Source organism: Biomphalaria glabrata, chromosome 12 (assembly GCF_947242115.1).
Source record: "Biomphalaria glabrata chromosome 12, xgBioGlab47.1, whole genome shotgun sequence".
Taxonomy (NCBI): Eukaryota; Metazoa; Mollusca; class Gastropoda; family Planorbidae; genus Biomphalaria; species Biomphalaria glabrata.
Window position 1 is genome coordinate 14,762,013 of NC_074722.1, and position 19,352 is coordinate 14,781,364.

At 37.6% G+C, this 19,352-nt stretch overlaps 1 protein-coding gene across 6 annotated transcripts in view; it reads right to left on the reverse strand.

The window, feature by feature from the left end:
* The window catches only part of LOC106059156 (dynein axonemal heavy chain 10-like), a 190,307-nt gene that overhangs the window by 18,748 nt on the left and 152,207 nt on the right, over positions 1–19,352 (reverse strand). For 5 of the 6 annotated variants that reach the window (XM_056006410.1, XM_056006409.1, XM_056006408.1 and 2 more), the window contains 12 exons: positions 17,946–18,093; positions 16,658–16,793; positions 15,674–15,828; positions 14,723–14,811; positions 14,460–14,589; positions 13,748–13,912; positions 11,476–11,584; positions 10,343–10,446; positions 9,014–9,166; positions 4,440–4,567; positions 1,579–1,789; positions 163–363 (listed from right to left, as the gene is read on the reverse strand). In XM_056006410.1, the coding sequence (XP_055862385.1) occupies positions 163–363; positions 1,579–1,789; positions 4,440–4,567; positions 9,014–9,166; positions 10,343–10,446; positions 11,476–11,584; positions 13,748–13,912; positions 14,460–14,589; positions 14,723–14,811; positions 15,674–15,828; positions 16,658–16,793; positions 17,946–18,093 (1,729 nt within the window). Of the gene's footprint in view, positions 1–162; positions 364–1,578; positions 1,790–4,439; positions 4,568–9,013; positions 9,167–10,342; positions 10,447–11,475; positions 11,585–13,747; positions 13,913–14,459; positions 14,590–14,722; positions 14,812–15,673; positions 15,829–16,657; positions 16,794–17,945; positions 18,094–19,352 lie in introns of those variants that run through there. The other variant, XM_056006411.1, reaches the window with a different exon arrangement.

Sequence of the window (19,352 nt, forward strand, 5' to 3'; positions counted from 1 at the left end):
ACAATACAGCCAGGCTAGTCATTTTATAAAAACTTATTGTAACTCATTCTGTCTGTCTATCTGTAAAAATTTGAACATGTTTTTTCTTCCATTTCCCACTTGACTAGAGCATGGAATATTATTACATTACTACCAAGAGTATACAATTAATTTAATACCAACCTTTAAAGATCTCTGTAGTATTCCGATGGGAAAGTTCGGTGTTGGATCCGTGGTGATCCACAATCTAAAGTCTGGGTGAGGCTTGCTCAAACCTTCCAGAATCTTCTCCAGGTCTCTCAACCAACGGACCAGCAGATGACAGTTCTGCAGCATCAACCACTGACCTCTGGCGATGGCGGTGTCCAGCAGTTGGATGGCAGTCTGCAAATAGATGTGATCAAATCAAATCTAGTCGATGATATCTAATTATACACAAATATAAATAGTTACAAAGACTTGTTGCTATAATTAGAATGGTAAACCTTTTCTATTTGCATTTGGTTTATTCCATTTTATTTCTTCTACAAGGGGGAACAAACTGTTTAGAGTGTTATTCTGAAACTATAAAAGTAAAAGGTTCAGATCTAGTCAGTCTTAGTTTGACTATTCTCCGTTTAAAATTGAGATTTTTTTTTGTTTGTAAAATATATTTCAATGTTTCGAATGTTCCTCCAGAGTTAAAGATTATCTACTTCCTTGTCGAAATCTCCCACAAGACAACGGGCAATGGTGGCGGGCAGTGTTCAAACCCTTGACCATCGAGACCTGAGACATTCGAACGACAGTCCAGAGTGCATACCACACGAGCAGGCAGTCATCTAGACAATTGGTCTTTGTACTATCAATTTATTTTACTTCTTGGAGTACTGAAACACTACAACACGTTTTACTAAACCACCTGCTCATCATTCTTTTTTAAATACAACTATAAACAACTATAAACAATCAAAACTAAACAAAAACATGGAAATAGCAAGGAAAATAAAAGAACTCATAAAAGCTATGCAAACAAAAAAAAAAAGAAACAAAATACTAACACAAATATTTTAGGTATGGCATCATCAACATTGAAATGTGAAGGTTACCGACCTCAGACTGGTAAAGTTAGTCAATTAAATGCAAAGTTTAAATGTTTTATTCTAATAAAACTGTACACAAAATTTTCAGGGAGTTGAACTAGTTTTTTTTTTTTTTTTTCAAAAATATTGTGAGTTAGAATTTGGAGTTTCAAGGGAAGTAACTTGCAAATTTTGACCTATACATAGGAGAACTCCCGTTTTCTCCTCCTGATCAGGGGTGGACTGAATATATGGGCGTTATATGCGTATATCGATACATTATCGAATTTAACACTATGGGCATGCGTATATCGATACATTATCGAATTTAATACAATGATTTAGAGGACAGGTAGCTCTACAATTGGATACCCTTTATATAATATATAATTTTGGGCTAGAGTATTTACAACGCCAGCCTCAATTACAATGATCCAGCTCACAGCACACCTGATATAAGATTATCAGTTCATATATATTTCTGCCAGATAGTAATAAATGAACAAAGGTCGAAAACGAATCCCACACAAGCCCTGACCTCTTCTTGTCCTTGCCCCATGGACAGAAACTTGATCTTTGAGTTGTGGAAATCCTGTCTCTCCGCCAACTTGAGTAGGTCACTGGCTGGGTCTGAGCCTGGGCTCAGGATGAACACGATTGGAGACATCGGACTGCTCTGCTCAAAGATGTTGTCAAAGCTGAGGATGGGGGGAGTCACGTAGCGCTCTCCCATGGTCAGTGTCACATAGCTGGGAGGTAAACAAAACAAAGGGAAAGGTAAAGGTTTCAACATTTCCAATGCATTCAGTAATCAAAGTTGTACAATATAATGAAAACCTGTAAGTCAAGAGACTACGTGTTGAGGCTAATCCCTTAAAGCACGTGAAAGGAATCGCACACACGGGACAGTGTGTCCTACGGGACAGTGTGTGTCCTACGGGACAGTGTGTGTCCTACGGGACAGTGTGTGTCCTACGGGACAGTGTGTCCTACAGTCTACATGTCCAAGTATAAGGAGTAGTCTCACCTGGAAATGTACTGATTCTCTCTCTTAAAGCATGCAAGACAGAGGCGTAGTAGGGGAGAGGGGATGCAAGGGGGAAAGATGCCCCGGGTGCCACCCTCAGAGGGGAACCACACGCAGAGAGGCGCCAAAAATATTTATAGTAGATATTTTAGTTAGTACAGAATGTGGTGTTCTGAGAGAATGTGGTGTTCTGAGAGAATGTGGTGTTCTGAGAGAATGTGGTGTACTGTCTCCTCGCCCTCTCTGCAGTGGTGGCACCGTAATCCTTTCTAAATATCAAAAAGTAAGCTAGCAAATACCGGGGGTGGTTGATTTTGATCTGTGCAAGGAAGATGTGTTCATCTTGCTGAAGCTGTCACCACACAACCAGAAAAAAGTTTCTGCCATTCCTAAGTATATTAGATAAATGTCTTCTGCTTGTAGATCTAAGGGTATGATGGGGCCAGCACAATGACGATCCGCCTTTACTTTCAATTACTTGCGGCCTGGTGCCCATTTTGGGATTGGTGAAGAGACTTTCGTTAAGACCTCAAATTATAAAATATTAAGTACCAGTGCCTCAATCCAGGGCCTTCTGTTTGTCAACCAAGGACAACATCTACCCTCCCCTGTGCCTAGAGCAGACAACTCTGCTTCAGAAGAGCAAAAAAAAAAAGCTACAGAGTCACTTGAACTGATTGGTTAGACCAGTGGTTCACAAACATTTTTGTTTTGTAGACCCCTCCCCACGTTTTCCAGTTTTCGGTAGACCCCTGAATTGTTTGAAAATTCATCAACTTCAAATGTGTTTTTCTTGCAGATTCTAAGCCATGTATATACACTGATGATATTCAAATTAAAATGAAGCAAAAAAAAAATTAATATGCATGACATGAAGTGACTAATAAAAAAACAAAAAAAAAAAAGACCTACTGGTGGAAAAGTTTGATAATAAAATGTCCAGATTGAGCTTTATTTAGGTTTAACGTTATACCTTCGCTATTAGATGATGTTTGACAAAGTTAAATTTGGAAAATCAAAAAAAAAAAATCATTTTGTCCAATGCACGCTTCATTCCTTTAATCCTCCCAAGAAACACTGAGATTATGACTTCGTTTTGACAAAATTCAGGTTATCACCTTGAAGCAGCAATTTAAGCACATTAAATGATGAAACAAGTCTGTTAAATAGACTATGCCCGTTTCCCGCTTATTTTTTTTTAAATCTTTTAGCACCCAGGAACTTAAAGTATTGTCACTGTTTAAGTCACACATAAGTCTTTCGACAACTAGCATACTTCAAAAAAAAGTAGTTCTTTATAGATTTCTTGATTCATAACAAAACGAAAACTATGATAGTAATAACACACTATATTATGGGGCAAGGTTAACTAGTCCAGCTTTTTTTTTAAGAAGTTGTTTGCAAGCAATTACATAAGAACCTTTCATTGTCCTAACTCATCTTACCATTACACGATTGAACTAGTTGAACTGTATTGTTACATATTTTTATCATGATATCAGATATAGGCGGGGCTTTTTTTTGTGACGGTACGCACAGGTACGGCGTACCGGCACCTTTTTTTGAAACAAATATTTTATTTCGTATTTTAACGTATATTATTAATTTTTAGTAGATAAAAGTTAGACAATCAACTACCGAGTACCGGCGCCTAATCACTGAGTACCGCAGTTACTTTTTTTTTTTTACAAAAAAAAAAAAAAAAAGCACTGGATATAGGATTGTGTAAAACAGGTTGCAAAACCTCTTCAATGGCTGGCAAAGTCTATTTCTTACCTACAGTGTGCAGTTTTCTAGAGTTTGATAAAGTAAAGTATTGTAAAATGTTCACAAACCTCTTCTCTTTTGTGATATTCAATCAAACATTTCAAATCTCAATCTATTATATCATGTTGACGTTGCCTCAAATGATGTTCCAGATTTAATGGTTTCATAGCGACATAACTTTAAACTTTATTGCATGAAAAGCACAAATGCATTTGCTTGTTTCACAAGGACAAAATGAAGCCAAAGTTCTAATAACCAATGGACTTTCTACAATTCTTTTCAGACTCGGTCATGTACAAGATTAGGTACTTTCATATAGAAAAATTACAAAATTAAGCTAATTAAAATAAGATGTTAAAATTGTAAAAATAAAATCATTCGACTAACAGGGCTAAAATTCAAAGGATTAACTAAGGTTACAAATTGTTAATAGAAAATGAAATTTAAAGTTTAGACATGCTTAAATGAGATCCACTATCGTCGACCCCCATTTACAGGTCATAGACCCCCAATTAATTTTTTCACCTCCGTAGACCCCTTGGAAGTCCTCGTAGACCCCTGGGGGTCTATACAGACCACTTTGGGAATCATTGGGTTAGACTTACTTCATGAGGGCTCGATAGATTCTGTCCACCCGGAAACACCGTAACAGCATGAGTTTCTGAAATGAGGTCAACGCCTTCCCATAGTACTGTGGTAGTTTCTGAGATTCTGGTGTGTCGTGATCAAACCACTGAAAAGGGTAAATAATAGTTGATGCCATTTTTTTTTAATTCTTCCAATTTCTTCTTTTTATTTTATTTTTTTATTTTCTAAAATGAAAACATTTACAACGTACGATTTCATCAACTCGAGATCCAGGACAAATACCCCCCCCCCCCATCTCCTCCATTTGGACAAGAGAGTGTACAAGATGTTTGTGTGTGCGTGTGTGTCTTATTTGAGCATATCTTTAAGGCTGGTAACTGCTGTTTGACATTGTAGTTTTGCTTTGTTTCTGCTAGACTGAAATGTGATTCTTTTATAAGATATTTCTCTCTCCAGGTAGTAAAATGTTGGATAACTATTCACTGTTCACGTGGGAAGTGTGGTCGAGAGGCTAAGCTAAGCTTGAACTTGGCTTGGCTACCTATGAAGGGGGCTCGAGCAGAGTTTACTGAGCGCCTAAAGGCAGCAGATACCCCCTCCCATTACTAGTCTACAAATGAGGTTGGACCATAGCGCTCTAAGCATGCTATAAGCATGAAAGTAGCGCTATATAAAAGCTGTAATCTATCTATATAATTCTCTTCATGGCTCAAGAGTTTGGACACCAAGTAATGAATAGATCACGCTTTTATTTCTGCTAGTCGGACGGACAAGAGTTATCTCACGTAATTTTAGAGGCAAAACAAAAAAGAGAGGGGGGTGGGGGGGGGAAACAAGTATTATTCACCCGTCACTAAATAGCAGGACCGGACTTAACCATTGGGACCAAGAAGTCATGGAAAGAGAACAAGTAATCTCCTCTGTATTCACCCGTCACTAAATAGCAGGGCTGGACTTAACCATTGGGACCAAGAAGTCATGGAAAGAGAACAAGTAATCTCCTCTGTATTCACCCGTCACTAAATAGCAGGGCTGGACTTAACCATTGGGACCAAGAAGTCATGGAAAGAGAACAAGTAATCTCCTCTGTATTCACCCGTCACTAAATAGCAGGGCTGGACTTAACCTTTGTGGGGCCCTATGCGAAACGGATTTCGCGGGGCCACGTTTGGGTAGGGATATAGATAATAAGTGAAAATTAAGAGTTTGTATTAGAAATCACATTCGTCTTTGCATTTTATTCATTCTTTACTACTTACAGAATTACTTTACGAGCCTTGCGTGTAGCCAAGTCCTACAGTATATCATAAGAATTCTGTTTCCTACATAGATCACGGGTATTGCATAATGCCGTTTTTTTTTTTATCGCGCGTAGGATTGGCGTTTTCCATCTTGAATGACAGCCCACAATGACAATTTTTGTCTATAAATTTCAGGAGATTTGTATGAGTTTTCACGAGATTTTAATAGTTTCCGGAGATTTCCAGGACTTTTTCTTATATTTTGTAATTTCAGGAGACTTCCAGGAGCTTCTTGTAAATCAGGAACCCGCGAAAATCTGTCATAAGTTATAAAATGGTTTAATTTAATTATTTATACACCTAGAATTAGTGCGAGTCCTATGAAAGTGCGGGGCCCACTGCGGTCACATAGGTTGCAGTGACCTAAGGCTGGCCCTGCAAAATAGCGCCGTATTCTACGCCGACGGGTCGACTAATTTATTTTATTTACTTCCGATAGGAGAAAAAAAGTCAACTATAGCCATTAGTACTTGTTGGTCAGTTAAGTCCTACACAAATATGAAACCAACGAAGAAATGATATAGAGGAAATAAAAACATTCTAAAAAGTATATTAACTTCCGCCCTTCCTCCAATCACGTGATGTATATCAACCAATCAACTAGTAGGCCTAATGAACTAAATTTGATTGCATTGAATAGTATTTATTTATAGAACCTCTATGATATGATATGATACGTGTTAACACATTAACATATTTAAACCTTCCTGTCAATCAACTAGTAGTGAATAGGGAGTAAACAATCCAAGACTAGTTAACAAAAGCAAACAATTCTAGATTAGTAGCAAACAATCTTAGGCTAGTAATAAACAATCGTAGACTTTTTGTAAAATGTTTTATGTGTTTTGGATATTCCTTCAGAGTTGAAGATAATCTACTTCCTAGTCCAAACTCCCACAGGACCTCGGGGATGACAGCGGATGGAGTATGAACCCGGGACCATAGACAGTCTAGCGGCATATCTTAAGACCATTCTAGTCATAGACTAGTTGCATAACAATCATAGACTAGTTGCATAACAATCATAGACTAGTTGCATAACAATCATAGACTAGTAGCAAACAATCGTAGACTAGTTGCATAACAATCATAGACTAGTTGCAAATAAATATAGACCATGCCAGAGCACTGGCGGATCCAGAACTTTTGAGTGGGGGGGGGGCGATTTTTTTCCAAACCCTAACCCTAATGCCCAGTAAACTCTAACCCTATGCATAAACGTGCGTATATATATATATATGAGAATTTTTAAAAAGCAGCATTTCTCAACCTTCGGTGAAAAACAAAACAACTGGGGCAGCGCTATAAGGTTCTCTTGTGGGGTTCGGGGGCGAAGCCCCGACGACAAAAGCGTTTTCTTGCTTTTTTCACTTCAGAAAAGTATTCTCCTGATATTTACAGCTCATTATTCATCAATAGAGTTCGGGGCGAAGCCCCGACGCCAAAAGCGTTTTCTTGCATCCTTCACTTTAGAAACGCATTCTCCTGACATCTACAACTCATTATTCATCAATGGAGTTCGGGGCGAAGCCCCGACGCCAAAAGTGTTTTCTTGCATTCATCACTGTAGAAACGCATTCTCCTGACATCTACAACTCATTATTCATCAATGGATTTCTTGGCAAAGCCCCGCCGCCAAAAGCGTTTTGTTGCATTCTTCATTGCAGTAACGCATTCTCCTGACATCTACAGCTCATTATTCATCAATGGAGTTCGGGGCGATGCCCCGCCGCCAAAAGAGTTTTTTTGCATTCTTCACAGAAGAAACGTATTCTCCTAACCTAAAACTCATTATTCATAATATTAAAAAAGGACCTTTTGAATAATTTTGTACTTGAAAAAATATTCTAATATGAATTTATAGTCCCTTAATACATTGCAAAAAATCCGATTTGTTCCTTGAAAAGATAAGATAGCCCACATATTTAGTTTTTAGCTTTGAGGATCTCCGCCGAAAAAAAATTATTCGATAAATAATATTCAATAAAATCAAAGTATAAATTGTGAGTTATAGTTCCAAATTTATTTAACTAGAAAAATATCAGATTGAGTAAAGGTTAGAAAAAGGCGACTATGAAAAAATGATTTGGGTTTAGAACTCATCTCAATCGTGACTCTTATACTGAAACATTTCGTTTGAATTCTAATTTTTTGAATGCAAAGTCTTTCTTAAAATAGTTATGATAAATTCATGTGAAATTACATAAACTCTGTCTGGAAATGGGAGGGGCGGTAGTGTGAAAATGATTAATCCTCGCTCCTTTAATAATATCTGCTAAAGATTGCATTTGGCATTAAAGAATAGTGGTGTGGCGACTCGATATAAGAATTTAATTTATAGTATATATAAATTATATTAGTGACAGATATTTTTGTTTTGTAATTTCCTAACTGTAATACAAAAAGAAAAAGTATTGGTTTGTCCGATTGGGGAATGGCGATTGCATGAATCGCCCCTCCCACCTGGTACAACCCTTTTTCATTTAAATTTTACTAATGATAAAATTTGAGATTATAGTGTGGTACGACATAATATACAATGAGTTCACATATCAATATGTAGTTTATATTATATAGATATTCAACTAATTTTGTTCACAAACTATGATTCTCCATAAAAATAGGACCGCCCCCCCCCACTCAGAGGGCTAGAGTGGGAAGGGCAGTACATGCAATTTCCCCCTCCCCCAACCTCACCGAAACGGCCAAGATACAAGAAGGCGAGCGACATAATATAAATCTATATATTAATTCATCTAATTTTGTTCACAAACTATGATTTCTCCATTAAAGTTGGACCGCCCCCCTCAAAAGGTTTAGGTGGGAAGGGCAGTAGAGATAAATTGGCAAACAGGGAACGACATAATACAAAGATCGGTTAAAATATCAATAACAAGTTTTAATCACATAGATATTTAATTGATTCTGTTAGCAAGCTGTGATTTCTACAAAGAAATTGGACCGCCCCCCCCACTCGAAAGTTTATGGGGGGGGGCGGGATATTTACCATCGCCCCCTCCTGACCCCACCAAATCGGCCAACATACTAGAAAGGGGGGGGGCGAAATAATCTAAAAATAGGTTGAAATATAAATAATTAGTATATATTATTAACATAAGTAATGAATTCGTATACAAATTGTGTGAATTCTATACTAAAATTCGTCCGCCCCCCCCTTCGGGGGGGGGGGGGGTCGGCCGAGTGGGGGGGGGGGGGCGATCGCCCCTACCGCCCCCCCCCTGGATCCGCCAGTGTGCCAGAGACTAAAAAAACAGATTGATAGTCAAAACCTCTTTCCATTCTTGCTGATTCTCCGCTATGTCTGTTTTCAAGTTTGCGAAAGCAGGAAAGTCCATAGAGAGCCTGTTTATGTCCTCCCAGCCGACGTCCGGAATCCAAGGGAAAGGTTTTTTGATCTCACTTTTTTGAAGTGATGTGTTGCCCTGGAAAGTTGAGACACAAACTTGTTAATTGTTAAACTTAACTTCATAATCAATCAATACATGTTAAATGTTAAACTTAACTTCAAAATAATGTTTTTTGTTTGGTGTAATGCACAAATTGTAAGACAATTTCCTTACGGATAATAAAGATTATTATTATAAAATCAATCAATACATGTGATTATTTATTTTTTTGAGGGAAAAAATAACTGAGGATTAGAGGAAAATGTTTATTTTTAAAGGTAAGAAAATGGTAGATTCTAGAAGTCTGGGGGATGCGTCTAAACAGATGTTGATGTCTAAAACCAAGAAGATTCTTTGATGTTGTAGACCTTGGAAGACATTGATGTCATAGACTTGGGGAGACTTTGATGTCTCTTTGATGAATAGAGACACTTTGTCTTAGGTATAAAGAGACTATGGTAGAAACTGATGTTGTAGACCTTGGAAGACTTTGATGCCTAATGCTTACAGAGACTTTATGTCACTGTCAGAAAAAAAGTCGTGGGCTATGAAACGATTTAGAATGGATTTAAGTTGTACATGTTTCTCATGGAATGAACTAAATTAGATTGGTTAATTACAATGAATAGTACACAATTTATTTATAGAACCTCTATGTTGAGCCTCGTCGTCGCTAATTGTTTAAAGAATATGTTACATAATTTAATATCTGAAGTTTCATAGAGTTCTACACTCTACACCAAAGCCAATATTTGTATTGGAAATAAATATGTTAAAAAGTTGTGAACTGTATTTTATAAATAGCAATACCAGAATTCTTTATGTTTTAATCAATAGCTATAAAGTTGAGTAAATTAGTACTTTTAATTTTGATTATCACCATTATACTCGAAATATATTTAGAATACGGATTATTCCATCCCCAACGCCCCTTCTCCCTAAATAAATAAATGATGTGACATTTATTAAGGAAAAGGAAAGAAAAGTTTAGTTTGACAAAGTTTAGTTTGAACAAGTTTAGTTTGACTAAGTTTAGTTTGACTAAGTTTGGTTTGATCAAGCTTAGTTTGAACAAGTTTAGTTTGGCTAAGCTTAGTTTGAACAAGTTTAGTTTGACTAATTTTAGTTTGAACAAGTTTAGTTTAACTAAGTTTAGGTTGAACAAGTTTAGTTTGACTAAGTTTAGTTTGATGCCTAACCTGAGCTGTTTACCTTAATAAAGAAGTCCAACTCTTCTTGGAAAACATGTTTCTGTTGTTGCTCCAACTTCAGTGTTATTTGGAAAGAGAATAAAAGCTTCTCTCTCTCAAATATTCCTATCAAGTTGAGAAAAAAAATCATTTCATTGTAGGTGATGATTTTATCATTAGATGATATTGATTCAACATGGCCGAAGATTCACCATTGCCAAAAGTGGGTATTAAGAAAGCCCCGACTTTCGTTAATATTTTTTTTTTACTGATAATCTTCTGTAGGTTTTTATATCAAAGTGTTTTATTTATTAGGCTATACAGTTTCCTTGATTTGATTGGACTTTGATTTTTTGGCACATCAGCAAATTTTAGGTGCCCTTTATTTGTTTAGGATAATCAACTTCTGCTCTACATACAAAGGGGATGTTAAAAGTTATATAAGTTACACAATTTATATTGCTAATATAGAGTGATATATTCGCGGTTATTATTATAAATCTTCTGTGAATATATTTATATATACTTTCCCCGAAATGATCTCACTCAGATTCTAGCAGTCAGCCCCATTTCCCTGATAAAACCGTGTACTTTCTCAGGATCTACACTTTCAACAGTTTTCTGAGATTATGTGAGCTTACTGTGTTACAATATTTCCTTGAAGTCTACTGATAAAGACAGAGAAGAAAAAGAAGTTTGTTTTGAAATGAATCACCTTTAATATTGACTCATTTTGTCTCGTACAGCAATAAATGCGTGGGCCTTAGGTAAAAGAATCTTTGGTCGTTCATAGATCAACTCTCAATCTTGCTGATGTGATCCAAAGAAAACTCTCCAATACGTTCAAAACCAACTCTGTAGCAGGAGTTGTCTTGGATGTACCAACATTTGGAGGACATATCTCAGCCTAGAGGATATTCCAGTTGATAGTCCCAATACCTAAGAAGCTTAAAAGCATTTCAATCACTGTATCAGGGGCGGCCTTAAGGGATTGTGTGAGTGGGACAACCGCCGATGTAAAGGGGTGGGTGAGCACGATAAAGAAAATCTTTTATCACCGTCAACTCATTGTACTAAGGCCCTGATTTGACACTTGCAACGGGCCCTGCTTACTGCTAAAGCCGCCTCTGCCTGTACAAACTTTAGTTACTTTACCTGTACAGCCATAATTGTACACATTCAGTGTCAGTGCTTCTAAAATGTTGTTGATTCTCTTTCTAAGTATGGTGTCAGGAAGACTTCTTTTTAGAGAGTAGACAAAGACCTGGAAAGAGACAAGACACAAATATTTATAGAAATAAATCTATTTTCGTTGACCTCCTCTTTTTACTACCCCACCACACGCAAACACACATACACAAGCACACATACACAAACACACATACACAAGCACACATACACAAACACACATACACAAGCCCATTCAAGTTTTTTTTTATAAATTCACCTTCACCTATCCCTTAATTTGTTGAGTCGTTGGGGCACCACATATAATCTGTCGACTGTCTTACTTCATTATTTTCTGTCTTCTGCATTAAGTAGGATCTCTCCAAGTGATAGACCTGTCCACATCGCTTCCTTTGTCTGTCTTTTCTTCTTTACTGTTCTCTGAACAAAGCTCCTTGTGATATGGCCATAAAGTTTTAGTTTGCGTATTTTGACAGTGGTCACCAGGTCATGGTGGGGGCCCAACTGCCATTGTGATCCTGTTTCTCATCTCCTTCTGGTGCGGTCTTTGTAGGTGATACCTAGCGCTCTTGTATATCATTGCTAAGATCCTTATCTCTAGTTCTGCAGCTAGCGTCCAAGATTTGCATACACACAAGAATGTGGCCATGACCAAGGAACGCATCAGTCTGATTTAGCGTCGAGGGTTTTGTTTTGAGCTTTGGAAGTAATAATGTGCACTGCTGGCAAGTAGTTCAGGTTTGCTTCCTACTTCTCAAAAATAGGTTTTTAAGATTTTGTTTTTTACAGATAAGAAATAGACATGGGCAAGGGTGCTTTGGGCGATCGATTAGCGAGCTTTCTTTTGACAACGATATTCAAAGACAAGAAAAGCTTCCTGTATACAAACAATATATAACATGGTCAGAAAACCTAATTCAAAATATTGAATATATCCTCTAGCCCATGGATCTCTATTGGTTACCTCATGCTTTTGGCAACAAAACGTTTTGAGTTGGTTGGTTACCTTCACGCATGTATTACATTAGGCACATCAAGTTAACGATTGTTATCAGTGTCACTGCTATCATGTGACATTTGCTTGTGTATGTTAGTGTTATTAAAGATGTCTTGTTTCACTCTTAATTTGTGTACTTCTTGATGTCGCGCAAGTCTACTCTAATTAATATTATTAAAATTGGTTAGCAGACGAGATGTATTCATCATAAAATAAAATAACAGTTCACTGGCAATTCCATCCATCAAGAAATACACATCAAGAAATACACATCAAGAAATACACATCATCAAGAACTACACATCAAGAACTACACATCAAGAAATACACATCAAGAACTACACATCAAGAAATACACATCAAGAAATACACATCAAGAAATACACATCAAGAAATACACATCAAGAAATACACATCAAGAAATACACATTAAGAAATACACATTATGTTTCACAAATAGACACAAATAGCTTCACAAATAGACTTATATCAAGTCAAATATTCTGAGTACACAACTGGTGATTTTATTGAGTCAAATACATTATACATCCATACAGTTTAAGAACCTGACGACTACTGAATCTCTAACCATGTGGTTAACTCCCAGAACGAGGATTTCCTGCCCATAATTCTCGATTAGGTTTCACATTCACGTGAAACACAACGAAAGTGATACTTCGTGATTCTCACTAATTCATGTCACAAACCATGATGTGACCAATCAGCAGTTCACACTACGCCCTCTTCTGCCAAGGTCTAAAGGGATGGTGTATTTCCTATACATTTAACTAACAAAACCAAAGTCTCAATAAGAATGAAGTGTTGAAGCTTTGAGGATATAGAAACAACGCAAGAGACATGCGCAGAGACAGTTCATGAAAATGTATTCAGGTATTCATTTATTCTATGCGAAGATACATTGAAACTGGCGCCTATCAAGTGTCAATACACGTAGGTCGTTTCCGATCAGTATAACTTGAAAGAACATATTTTGTACACTTGGTACTGTATACTGTGTACCAGTGGCGTAGGCGTAGTTAGGGATTTGGTGGCATGGGGGGGGGGGGGGCTTGACCTCTTTAGGGACCCCTTACATTTTGACATTCGACATCATGACATGAGATACTGGCGTAATGTTTAATGTAAAAAACACATTTCGGACACTCATTTGGGCCCCCTCTCATGTGGGGGGATTTTAAAATTTGGACCTAGCTACGCCACTGCCGGGTACATTATAGTTACTTCCAGGAAAGCCTCAAGTGAGTACTGATACATGGAGTTGACCACGGACATGTCCGCCAGGACAAAGAACAAGATGGCGCCTCTCATTGCAGCCGGTCTATAACCGTCTCTGGTCTTTTCAATGTCAATGGCTGTTCTGGAGGCAAGGTCCAGTTTGTAGGTCACCTGTAGGCAAGCAGACATACACACAATTAAAGATTTTCTGTTTACATAGAACAATTAGGCAATCTAATACTGACAAGACAACACAAGTCTATTAGCTAATTGATTTTTTTAAAAGTTTGCATCAAATAACCAGTCATGAGGTGGATCATCAGATGCACTGGTAGGAAGGCAAGAGGAAAGCCAAGCAAGATCAAGTGGAAGTGAATGCAACGCTACGAGACAAACGTCTTAAAACGTAATCAGACATTACATTCAGAAACATCTCTTCTACACAAATCTCCGTGGATGAACCAAGTCACCTGGATGAACTAAGTCAGGTGGATGAACTAAGTCACGTGGATGAACTAAGTCATGTGGATGAACAAAGTCACACGAGAAGAAAAACAATCAGCTGTAGATGTTATTCCCCGCATAGCTAATAAGAACCATATTTTTCAAATTTTATAAACTCATTTAATTTGTAAACATTTAAACGCTGTTATAGTCCACATTTCAGAAAAACCTTCCTTGTCATTTGGGTCATTTTACTTTATTGTGAAGCACTTACTTCTGATGCTTTTGTTTTGGTGGACTCCAGTGTCTCCACGAGATCCTCGTTGTCCAGCATGTTGCCCTTTGACTGCGCCAGCTCTCTCAGGAGGGAGTCTTCAAGATCATACAGCAGCTTCTTGTTAAAGCTACAACAAATGGCAAACTTAGTAACTTACATACTCTCTGTCAGTTCATCCCTTTCAAAGGAAAATAAGTGAATAAAAGCAGTTCAAAACAACACTATTACAGTTTATTAAAAGACGAAGCCACAAATCTGACCTTGTTTCTTGTATTAAACTTTCTCTCTGTTCCTCCAATTCTCTTTTCTCGTATCCGACTATGACGCTTAGAAGTTGGTCTTCCAAACCCTAGAATGCAAAACTTACATCGCTGAAATTTTCTGAAGTCCTTTACATTTTCAGTAACTTATTTACTATGGGAAGTCTCGTATTTCATAAAGGAAGTCTCGTATTTCATAAAGGAAGTCTCGTATTTCGTAAGGGAAGTCTCGTATTTCATAAAGGAAGTCTCGTATTTCGTAAGGGAAGTCTCGTATTTCATAAAGGAAGTCTCGTATTTCGTAAGGGAAGTCTCGTATTTCATAAAGGAAGTCTCGTATTTCGTAAGGGAAGGCTCGTATTTCATAAAGGAAGTCTCGTATTTCGTAAGGGAAGTCTCGTATTTCACAAAGGAAGTCTCGTATTTCGTAAGGGAAGTCTCGTATTTCATAAGGGAAGTCTCGTATTTCATAAAGGAAGTCTCGTATTTTATAAAGGAAGTCTCGTATTTCATAAAGGAAGTCTCGTATTTCTTTTTGAATACACATTTCATAGGGGAAAACACGCATGTTCAAAAGGGAAGAAACTGTTTCACTGTTGTCAATAATCTTGCATATAAAGCTAGATTCTGTCTACATCGCTGAATGACCAGTACCTGCCCCTGCCCTAACATAACTAGTGGCTCTCACAGCTACACATTATTATTGCTTCTTATCCTAGACGTTTCAAACCAAATCACTCGATTCCAATCACGCCAAAAATTGGCATTATTCAACAAAATCCTTTGTTTTTAAAATGTTTTACATGTATCGGATGTTCCTTCAGAGTTGGAAGATAATTTACTTCCTAGTCCAAACCTCCCATAGGACCACGGGGGATGGCAGCGTGCGGGTATGAAATGAAAACATTTTACGCTGTCAACCAAGTCAGCAAAGAAAACATCTGCTCCTACCATTAAGGTGACGGTGTAGTTGATCACCATGGCTTTACCGAACACGTTGGGACCAAATTTTGGGTTGGACAGTTTGGTGTTGAGGTAAAGCCGAAAATGTTTGTCGTAGTCCACTTCTTTATCTCCAAGCATGACGACCTCTCGTCCTTGAACTCCTGCAGCAACAAAGGTCAGTATGGTAGTATTTCAAAGACTTCTTAAAATAGTAAAATATGTCTTTATGATTGAAACAAAATGTCAACAGAACACAATATACTCGGATACACAAATTTGTAAGTGTACCTGTTTAGACAAGGTCTCTTAAAACTCTAGGCTAACGTAAGCTCCACTCCACTGACCTATTTGAACTATTGTTCTACGTAAGCTCCACTCCACTGACCTGTTTAAACAAATGCTCTATCTCCTAACAGATGAAAACTCGACACACGTCTTTTTTTTTTTTTTGGGGGGGGGGGGGGTTATATACAAAGACACTCGGGACTAGAGGCGAGACCGAAGGTCGAGCAACCCCTGGGAAAACCACATCGGTCGTACAGGTATCGGCCATGTCGATGTCCGGCATTTACCCCCCCCCCCTTTTCCCTGAAGAACGATGTGTGCATTGTGGCAGGGTTGTTGGGCTGCCTTCCATTCCCTCCAGTGCAATGAACTCGGTTCTTTGGCGGCCAATCGAGAGTTCTGTTGTGCTGTTGTTATGGCCGAGAAGCGTTGCCCTTTTTTTTTAGATACACATAACAATGGCATGGAACGAAATGCAACAATTTTGTCAGAGCGAACAAAGATCAAAACTGAATTCTAAACCACATGAATGTGTACACCCTAGTCCAGCTGTGTCTAGACACAAAAAAAAAAAAACAACAAAAACAAACAAAAACAAATTTTGAGATGAAAATGTTTCATTCTTTTAGATTTGTTTCAATGGAAATTTTTCGTAAAAAAAATGACAAAAGGTTTGACAAATGGCCAATATGTTTGAACTCTGACCTTTAATATTCTTCTCCAGAACATTGTCTATAACTGGATCTATGTATTCATCTACGTCAGTGAAGAGAAATGGGAAGCCATATTTGATGGACATCTCTAACTGTTTCAAGAAGTCCTCGTCATTAAATGTACAACACTGCCGACAGACAGGAAGAATAACTTACTTTACAAAACATTCAACAGGACATGGCCAACGATAATATAGGCAAGTGGTTTTCCTCTGATCAAAACAATAAATATATTTTAAAAAAATCATATTCCAACTTTATGTTGAGATATTCTAGTAAACTTGAGTCTTACTTTGTAGGGAGGCGTTCATATGCAAAAAGTAAGATTAATGATACTCTGACTAATGTATTGTTATTATTATTATTAGTTTCCCCGATACCAATAGGATATTGACGATCAATAAAACATTTTTGTTTTACATTAATGACGTGATCTTTTTGTGAAACATTTTAGTCCGGTAAGAATATGAAAAGTTGTTTCAATAAATGACATTTTTTTAATTCTCATTTTTAGACTTTTTATTGAACGACATTCAGGGTTAAAGTAGGAATGAAAAAATCATAATTCAGTTATCAGTCCCCCATTGACTAATCATAGAGAGTTAGTAATACGTCTCAATTACATCCAGTATGGCAGATTTCAACCTCATTGTACATCTTATTTTTTTTTAGTCTATCTTCCCCCCCCCCCCCCAACTTTACAACATAAAGGTACATTCTTTGTTCCCTATGCTAGGACTAATGCTCCTTCCCTAGTGCTATAAGAGCATGGAATGGTTTGCCTGAGCCAGCCAGAAAAAACAATGAGTTGGAAGAATTGAAGTCAGTGTTGAACATGAATGACTAGAATTGATCTAGGAACACGCGTAGGACGTAATCATCTTTTTTTTTTTTTGATTGATTTAATTTGATTTTGATTTTAGGCACATCGGCACAATTTAGGCCACGTCGTGCCTGCATTCCCTTAAGGACTACTCTCTCTACATAACAAGGGCTAAATTCTATACAGTTAAATCGTTAAAATCAAGGTCTATTCCCAGTTCAAATAGTCAAGGTCTATTCCCAGTTCAAATAGTCAAGGTCTATTCCCAGTTCAAATAGTCAAGGTCTATTCCCAGTTCAAATAGTCAAGGTCTATTCCCAGTTCAAATAGTCAAGGTCTATTCCCAGTTCAAATAGTCAAGGTCTATTCCCAGTTCAAATAGTCAAGGTAGTAAAAGGATGATAAGAAAATATTGCTGTGGGGTCTATCCCCATCCCCCCTCCCCCCACATATTCACCTTGAGATTATGTTTCTCTTCACGTTTCTTGATCCAGTTCAAAGCTTGTTGCTGAGGGTCAATACACAGCGGGAACCGACTGGCTCGCATGGTCAATATCCCATTCTGCACGGACAGCTCGTCCGGCGGCAGTCCTTCGGATGACCATCTGACAGCAGACAAAAGTATATGGTGTATATTATTGTCACTTATTAATGTAAGTCTGTGAGTGTCTCTGATTGTTAGTGTGTGTCTGCAAATAATAGTGCGTATGTGTGTGATAGTTTGTGTGTGCGTGTGTGTGTAAGAGGATAGTATCACAAGTTTTGGTTTCATTGTTAATTTGAATTTTCTTTTTTCTTTTGCAGAAGAATTGAAGAATTTTTTATACAGGCACCCAAAGGCAGACCCCGAATGCGATGGATTGATGATGTGGAGGCAGATCTACAACAGCTTGGGGTTAGGGCGTGGAGACGAAAGGCCCAGAAGAGATCTGAATGGAGGGATGTGTTGAAGCAGGCCAGAGCCCTCCATGGGCTGTAGCGCCACTGGGATGGATGGATAGAACAATTGAAGAGAGAAAAAACTTTTGCTCTTTTTCCAAACTAAAATGGACCAGCAGCAACACATGTTTTTCCAGCTGAACCTGGGTTTTTATTTTAAATTAAGATACCTGTGTGTAGTCGCTGAATGAACTCTTTATGTTGTCTGTTGTATTTATGTGTATTTTTCTGTTGTGTTGTCTTTATATGAGAAAAGAGTCCTTGTAATCACAACAAATCTCCGTAAGGATCAATAAAGCAGTCTTAGTCTTAGTCTTAAGGTAAACAACAAAAGTAAGAATTATCCTAATGAGATATTCCAGTAACACCCGTCGTAATGAATACACCGTTAACCCCCAAGATAGCTGCTAGTCCTATCAACTATTTTCATCCAATCATTTTTTGTACAGCGAAAGTAAACCAAAACTTAAGAAGAGTTATTTGTAAAAAAACAAGATTACAAAGAGAGTTTGTGTTACACAAACTCAGAGGCGGCCCCCGTCGAAGTCGGATCCCTGTCGGATCTGCATATTCGCAAATAATATTCAAGAGGTGATTTAATTTTGATGTAAAATGTTTTACACGTTTCGGATGTTCCTTCAGAGTTGAAGATAATTACTTTCTAGTCCAAACCTCCCGCAGGACGACGGGGGATGGGAGCGGGCAGGGTTTGAACCCTGGGCCGTCCATAAATCTGAACGACAGTCCAGCGCGCAAACGGCACGACCAGGCAGCCATCAGATGGTCAAAAGTAATAATGTTTCAAAGATTCATTTGCCGTAAATTTAAATTTAAATTTAATAAAAAAAATAGTAGATTAGTTTTAGTATATTAAAACATTACAATATTGATCAAAACGTTTGGAAATGAAAATCTACACTTTTTT